This window comes from Sinocyclocheilus anshuiensis, unplaced genomic scaffold (genome assembly GCF_001515605.1).
Source record: "Sinocyclocheilus anshuiensis isolate Anshui unplaced genomic scaffold, SAMN03320099.WGS_v1.1 scaffold1031, whole genome shotgun sequence".
NCBI lineage: Eukaryota > Metazoa > Chordata > Actinopteri > Cypriniformes > Cyprinidae > Sinocyclocheilus > Sinocyclocheilus anshuiensis.
The window spans coordinates 519,711-527,772 of NW_015542633.1; the positions used below are offsets into that span (position 1 = coordinate 519,711).

The 8,062-nt window shown below is 38.5% G+C and overlaps 1 protein-coding gene across 1 annotated transcript in view; it reads right to left on the reverse strand.

Moving 5' to 3' along the window:
• Positions 1 to 344: 344 nt before the first annotated feature.
• The window catches only part of tmem38b (transmembrane protein 38B), a 16,094-nt gene continuing 8,376 nt past the window's right edge, over positions 345 to 8,062 (reverse strand). The window contains exons 3-6 of the mRNA XM_016494254.1: positions 7,801 to 7,985; positions 7,351 to 7,438; positions 4,801 to 4,918; positions 345 to 856 (exon numbers count right to left, since the gene is read on the reverse strand). Coding sequence (XP_016349740.1) covers positions 620 to 856; positions 4,801 to 4,918; positions 7,351 to 7,438; positions 7,801 to 7,985 — 628 coding nt within the window. The 3' untranslated portion in view covers positions 345 to 619. The remainder of the gene's footprint in view (positions 857 to 4,800; positions 4,919 to 7,350; positions 7,439 to 7,800; positions 7,986 to 8,062) is intronic.

Here is an 8,062-nt window from a genome sequence, read left to right on the forward strand (position 1 = left end):
TGCGACCAAGCTGAATTATAATGTGTTTGATTGATATTGGCTCAACCAATGGTATGAGTTTAGGGTGGGACTGTTTGGTTTTCCAGAAAATACACAATATTGTGTTGAGGAACCAGACAAAATTATATTTTGATAGTCGGTCACAGTGTATACGGAGCTTAAAGGAACTGGATTATTGTGATGTTTTTATCAGCTGTTTGGACTCTCATTCTGACGGCACCCATTCACTGCAGAGCATCCGTCGCTGAGACACTGATGCAAAGCTACATTTCTGAGAATCTGATGAAGAAACAAACTCATCTACATCTGTTTTTCACACGGACAACAAACTGAAGACAGACGAGTCAGAGCGAGTGAATTATATTCAATCATTTCAGCATCAAAACATCTTACAGTAAAACAGGTTTCGGCATTCTACTTTCTGTGATTGCATTCACAAATGCATTATAAATAATATTAAAATATATTATCCTCACCATCACAGGATAGAAAAGAACAGAATCTTCTGTGAATCAGCTCAGAATAGCAAATATGTACGAATCAAGATATTCAGATAAAAAGAGCATCTGTGCATTTAAAAACATCATCAGCCGGAAACGCTACAGTTCTCCATCAGGACTCAGTCGGTCTTTTTGGTGGTTTCTGCATCTTTGGGGCTGGTTTGGTCCGGGTCGTTGGTGTCGCTGGGTTTCTGGTCTTGTGCGTTGGGTTTGTTGTGGTTCGGGGAAGTGCAGCAGCTCTGGGTCGGGTCGGTCAGAGGTGAAAAGGTCAAAGGTCGAACAAACAGAGTCTTGTAGAGCAGAGTCTCCACCGCTGAAAACGGATACGATGACGAGCCCAACAACATCATCCGCGTCTGAAACAAACGTGAGACTTCTCTTTTTAAATCAATTAAAGGAATGAATAAATTTGAGGAATAAATTCAAGGGAACACAATACATTGAAATATAAATGTCTAGAAAGCAGAAAATGAGTTTGAAAATATAACTTCCACCAGCACTCCATTACTTTTTAATTAATTTTATGCACAAAAAAATAGCTTAACTTGAATATGGAAATAACTTTTACTGTATATTCTGAACAGAACGCACAAAAATGATGTTTTTCGTCTTGTTTTTCAGTGCAAATGTCTAAAACTTCTTAAATCAAGATGCAAAAATTACATAAGAAGTCTGTGATAAATGGATTTATAATTTTAAAAAGGACAAAAATATGCCAATGGGCTCAGAAAAATCAACTTAATTCAAAGAGAAACAAGTTTTCATTCCCCACTGACTTGTTCTTGTTTTAAGCATAAACTGACTTCATTTTGTTCAGTTTCTCAGGAAAGAAGGCTTCATATCTTCATTTTAATTCTCAAGTAAATATATCTTTTTTTAAAGATGTTTGTACTAAAAAACAAGATATAAATACTGAGGAAGCTATTCTTTGTTTTTTTTTGCAGTGCATGCAACATTTAGTGCAATGACTTTATGAATGTAATAGTTGAGATCTTTAATTTGTGGAAGGGTAAATTAAGACTTAAGAGCCAAAGATGAACACACAAGCTCAAATCCTCAGCTGTACTAATAAGTGAAACAGAAAGCTAACGGAGAGAAACGCTTGTCTTGAGACGACGCGTGACGCCGGCAAGGTCAAAGGCTGAGAGCGTGAGCGAACGGAGAGATCTGACTGAAGAACTCAAGATTTACCGTCAGTCTCGCTCAAGAACTTCACTCTTTTTAAAGCAGAATGATGCAATTACATGAAAATGATGCAAAAAGCGAGAGAACCGTGTAAGAGTGTAAAGCGGCGCGGCTCATACTGAAGGGCGAAAGAGACTCACTTTGATGAGCATTAGCAGGTCGTTCGTTAAATTCAGTCAAACGAACACGAACAGACGTCTGTCCAATTAAACCACGACCTGCCGATCAATCAAACGCTCTCTTTGCCTTGTTTTTAATTGTGAAATCACAGCTAATATTCATTTATCAGTAAATGAACACAGAGGGTGAGCTGTAACTGGCATTCAATATCACTTCACTCTCTCACACACTCTCTCTCTCTCTCTCACACACACACACACACTCTCTCTCTCACACACACACACACACACCCACTCACTCACTCACATACACGTTGTGTTTCCATGTTTTATGGGGACATTCCATAGGCGTAATGGTTTTTATACTGTACAAACTGTATGTGCTATTGCCCTACACCAACCCTACCCCTAAACCTACCCCTTACAGGAAACTTTGTGCATTTTTACTTTCTCAAAAAAACTCATTCTGTATGATTTATAAGCTTGTTTCCTCATGGGGACCTAAAAAATGTCCCCACAAGGTCAAAATTTACTGGTATTACTATACTTGTGGGGACATTTGGTCCCCATAACGTGATAAATACCATGTACACACACACACACACACACAGAAACATGTCTGTCAGTGTAATACAGGACTGTTCTGACTTTTTCTGCAGCATTATTGTGTGTTTTTTTGCTGTATTATCCGCTGGTTAACCTGGTTTACTTGTGTCAGTCAGTGTGTGACGGTGTGTTTGTCAGCGATGATGATGAGTGTGTGATTTCAGCCAGAGTCATGAGCGGATGCAATCAGCTGTTTGGACACACAAACACACTCACACACACACACACACACACTCACTCTCACACACACACACATTCACTCACTCACTCACTCACTCACTCTCACACACACACACACTCACTCACTCACTCACTCACTCTCACACACACACACACTCACTCACTCACTCACTCACTCTCACACACACACACACTCACTCACTCACTCACTCACTCTCACACACACACACACTCACTCACTCACTCACTCACTCTCACACACACACACACTCACTCACTCACTCACTCACTCTCACACACACACACACTCACTCACTCACTCACTCACTCTCACACACACACACACTCACTCACTCACTCACTCACTCTCACACACACACACACTCACTCACTCACTCACTCACTCTCACACACACACACACTCACTCACTCACTCACTCACTCTCACACACACACACACTCACTCACTCACTCACTCACTCTCACACACACACACACTCACTCACTCACTCACTCACTCTCACACACACACACACTCACTCACTCACTCACTCACTCTCACACACACACACACTCACTCACTCACTCACTCACTCTCACACACACACACACTCACTCACTCACTCACTCACTCTCACACACACACACACTCACTCACTCACTCACTCACTCTCACACACACACACACTCACTCACTCACTCACTCACTCTCACACACACACACACTCACTCACTCACTCACTCACTCTCACACACACACACACTCACTCACTCACTCACTCACTCTCACACACACACACACTCACTCACTCACTCACTCACTCTCACACACACACACACTCACTCACTCACTCACTCACTCTCACACACACACACACTCACTCACTCACTCACTCACTCTCACACACACACACACTCACTCACTCACTCACTCACTCTCACACACACACACACTCACTCACTCACTCACTCACTCTCACACACACACACACTCACTCACTCACTCACTCACTCTCACACACACACACACTCACTCACTCACTCACTCACTCACTCACTCACACACACTCACACACTCACACACACACACTCACGCTCACACACACTTGACAAATGTAGTTCTGGGTATTCATGTATTTCTGAATAACCCAGATAACAAGTGTTTGGTTTTTTTCTTTTCGCATATAATTTATTTTTAATAATTATTTATTATTATACACACACACAAACAATTGTATTTATAATAATATATTATAGTATATTTATTATATACTATATTTTTCTATTTTAATGTACATTAAACTGTAATTTATTTCTGTGATGCGCAGCTGTATTTTCAGCATCTTCAGTGTCACATGATCTTCAGAAATCACTCTAATATGCTGATTTATTATCAGAGCTGGTGATAAGAAGTGATAGCAAAGATTTATATTGTTAGAAAAGATTTATATTTTGAATAAATGCTGTTCTTTTTAACTTTTTATTCATCAAAGAATCCTGAAAAAGTATCACAGTTTCCAAAAATAATATTTGTCAGCACAACATTGATAATAATAATAATAAATCAGCATATTAGAATGATTTCTGAAGATCATGTGACACTGAAGACTGGAGTAATGATGATGGAAATTCAGCTTTGCATCACAGAAATAAATTATATTTTAAAGGATATTAAAATAGAAACCATTATTTTATATTGTAATAACATTTTGCAAAATTACTGTTTTTTTCTGTATTTTTGATCAAATAAATGCAGCCTTGATGAGCAGAGGCTCTTTAAAGAGACTTCTTACTGAAGTCTTACTGATCCCAAACTTTTGAACGGTAGTGCATATATACGGTAGATATATTACAGTGTGTGTGTATAAATACAACATACAATAAAAATATATGATATCATTTTCTAATATTTATTAATATAATATTAATCCATTTTATTTATATTTTAGGTTTTATGGACTATTTTGCATGTTTTATTTTGTATTTTATTACTGCTCTTTATGTCTGTTTAAATGTATTTTGTTTTTACTTTTTTTAAGGATTAAAGCAAAACAACTATAAAAATTAATTAAAATGCTAAATAAATAAATGCATTATTATTTGTACTATTTTGACAAATATAGATCTAGATATTCATGTATCTCCATATAAACCCAGATAAGGAGTGTTTGGTTTCAGTCTGAATGCTGCAGAAAGACAAACACACAGACCTTGTTGGTGACGATGAAGAGCGTGTAGATGAAGATCAGCTGATGCGTCTGAATCGGGAGAAAGCGGCACTGATGGAGAGAGAACACAACGGATCCCAGCAGCGTCACCTTGGTCGGGCTGCACACACACACGCACGCACGCACGCACGCACGCACGCACGCACGCACACAGACAGACAGACAGACACGCACGCACGCACGCACGCACGCACGCACGCACGCACGCACGCACGCACGCACGCACGCACGCACGCACGCACGCACGCACGCACGCACGCACGCACGCACGCACGCACGCACGCACGCACGCACGCACGCACGCACGCACGCACGCACGCACGCACGCACAGACACAGACACACAAAGGTCAAAGGTTAAACGAGGACAGTTAAATATAACAGCTCTGACTCTACATCGTGAAAAAGATAATTAACACACGGCTGTGATGCACATTCTATAGAAACGTGTTGAAGGGGTCATATGATGCGATTTCAATTTTTCCTTTCTCTTTGGAGTGTTACAAGCTCTTGGTGCATAAAGATATTGTTGTTGCTGCCGCCGCCATGTCGTGAAGGCGCTGTGTTCGTTGTGAAAGCGAAACTACTTTGTTTGGTCTTCCAAAAGAGGACACGACTAGAAATCAGTGGTTAAGTTGTATTTACAACACTGTTCCAGAACACTTCAACCCAAATATTCAGATGTGTGCAGCACATTTTATGGAGGACTGTTTCCTGATCCTGGGAGAGTAGACTACAATGCCGGCTGTTCTGACTCACAGTCTGTAAGCACGTTTTTTATATTTAAAGAATCTGCTGAATTACGGTAAAATCAATGTAAAACGTTTGACTTTATTAATCATATATTTTCTGATCAAAATAAGATGAAGTCAAATGAACTTTTATAGCACTTTTCACAAGATGCATCGATTACATCGATCTGCACAAACGATTAGTGTTTTATTTTCCCGTCAGATGAACAGTTCTGCGCATAAATACAGTGAAATGGCTCTGTCCTACTGTACATGAGATACGGCTGTCAATCAGAGGCTCGTCTCCATGGCGACTGACTCCTGCGTTCCTCCACAAGAACCCTCTCAAATGCCACTCAAACAATAACCATGACAACAAGTGTCTCCAAGACGAGAGGAAATCAATACAGAAGCCAATTATTCTACCTGCGGCATTCTGGGAGCAAACACTATTATTCTGAGAGAAAGAGACTCAGCTTCTGCAGACAAACACCAAAAACCCTCTCGTGCACGATGCTTTCATCTGATTTATGAGTTAATTTACACAGTGAATAACTAAAAGGCATTTAGATTCTGAAATCACTCAAAATATCTGGTGAAGAAAAGCGAAAGTAGAGAAGAGAAAAGATCCTGCAGAGTTATGATGAAATGATGCTCAGACATTCATAAGCGAACGAACGCTGCTGTCTGAGGGATTCATTTTCATTTTAGATTAAAAAGCACGACAACATTTCTACAACTTTAAAATGCTGTCAATTTTGCGAGTTTAATTAAGTGAAACTAAAACTGAAAAAAAGGTAAACAATAGTGCTGTTAAACGATTAATCGCGATTAATCACATCCAAAACAAAAGTTTGTGTTTACATAATATACTGTATGTGATCTATATATAAATACACGCACATGCATGTATATATTTACATGTATATATAGAGATATTCATATATAATTTATTTTATATATAAATAATAATATTTGTATAAAAACAAAAAAAAAATCTTAAATATATACATGCATGTGTGTGTATTTATATAGTATATACACACACATATATTATGTAAACACAAACTTTAAGTTTGGATGTGATTAATCGCGATTAATCGTTTGACGGCACTAGAAAAAATGTAAATAAAAAAAGAGAATTATATAATAAAAATAAATCAAGGCAGAAATTAAACTTCAGGTTTCCGTTTGCATTTGTTTTATTACAAATTTTTTTTTTTTTATTATTTATATTTTTAATACATTTTTATTTCAGTTTTTTTGCTATTTTAGTCAACTGAAACTAGAAATAAGAAATGTTGTGGAGACAAAAGTTTAGTTAAAAGTTTTAGTAATTTTGTTGCGCTTTTGTCATTTTTATTAGCTCCTGTTTTTTTATACATGTCTACGTATATATGTTTTAATTAATTTTCATTTCAGTTTTAGTTAAACTAAACGAAAACGAGAAATGTTTCCTTGCAAACTAACTGAAATAAAATAAGTTTAAATTTCTTAATTTTTCACTTTATTTCAGTTAGTGTTTATCTTATTTCAGGTAATGTAACAAGTAACAACATTTCTTTTACGGTTCTAGTTTTTCAGTTAATGATAATAACCCTGGTCACAATGCTATAAATATTAACGGTCCTACAAACAGGCTTCACTTTGTTAATGCAGAATTTAATTTGAATCTTTTTTCTTTCTTTATGAGGTGAAATATGATCTGGATGTGTTTCATGACTTTAGAAATCATCTTGTGTCATAATTCCGGACCTTCAGGAGCTTGTTGAGGAAGGATGCACATGATTTAAGACTCTTACTATGACATCTTCAGGAGTTCGTTGGTTTCTGGTTTCCAGACGCCTCGAACCAGCTGCTCAAAGTTGCTCAAGAGTCCTCCACCGGCTCCTGCAGACACACAATCACGTCTGGAGATCAGAGATAGCATCCGCTATCGATAATAACTCTTTCTGCATGATGCACGAGTCGCTCGCTGATGTGTTTTGGCTCTTAAACGTTTATCATTTTAGCAGCGCTCGTAATTACAGTCACCTCGACCTCTTGATATTTCAAACCTTTTCTCTGTGTAATTGAAGGACAGCGGGGTGAAATGCATCATGGGTTTTAATAATGAGTGTGATTAAATTCTGAAAAATAACCTTGAGCTTTTAAACATTAAAATGTCAAGCCAAGAATACTGTCACATCCCGCTCGATATCTGAATGGAAACAGCCAACGTGGATGGATGAGTGTAATTAGCGTCAGTGTACCTTTAGCCCAGCCCACCGCGATCATCACAAACAGACCGTCTTTGTACTTCCTTCCTGCTTGTGTGACTCCGCCCAGAACCTTCCAGGTACGGGTCACTTCCTTCATCGCCGTCAAGACCAGACGCACGGGCAACACGGACGCCAGCGAGTACACGGCATCCAGAGGACAATAAAACACCAGATACCTGCAGAAACACACACACACACACACCTGCAAAAACACACACACACAGAGAAACACACACCCATGCAGACACACACA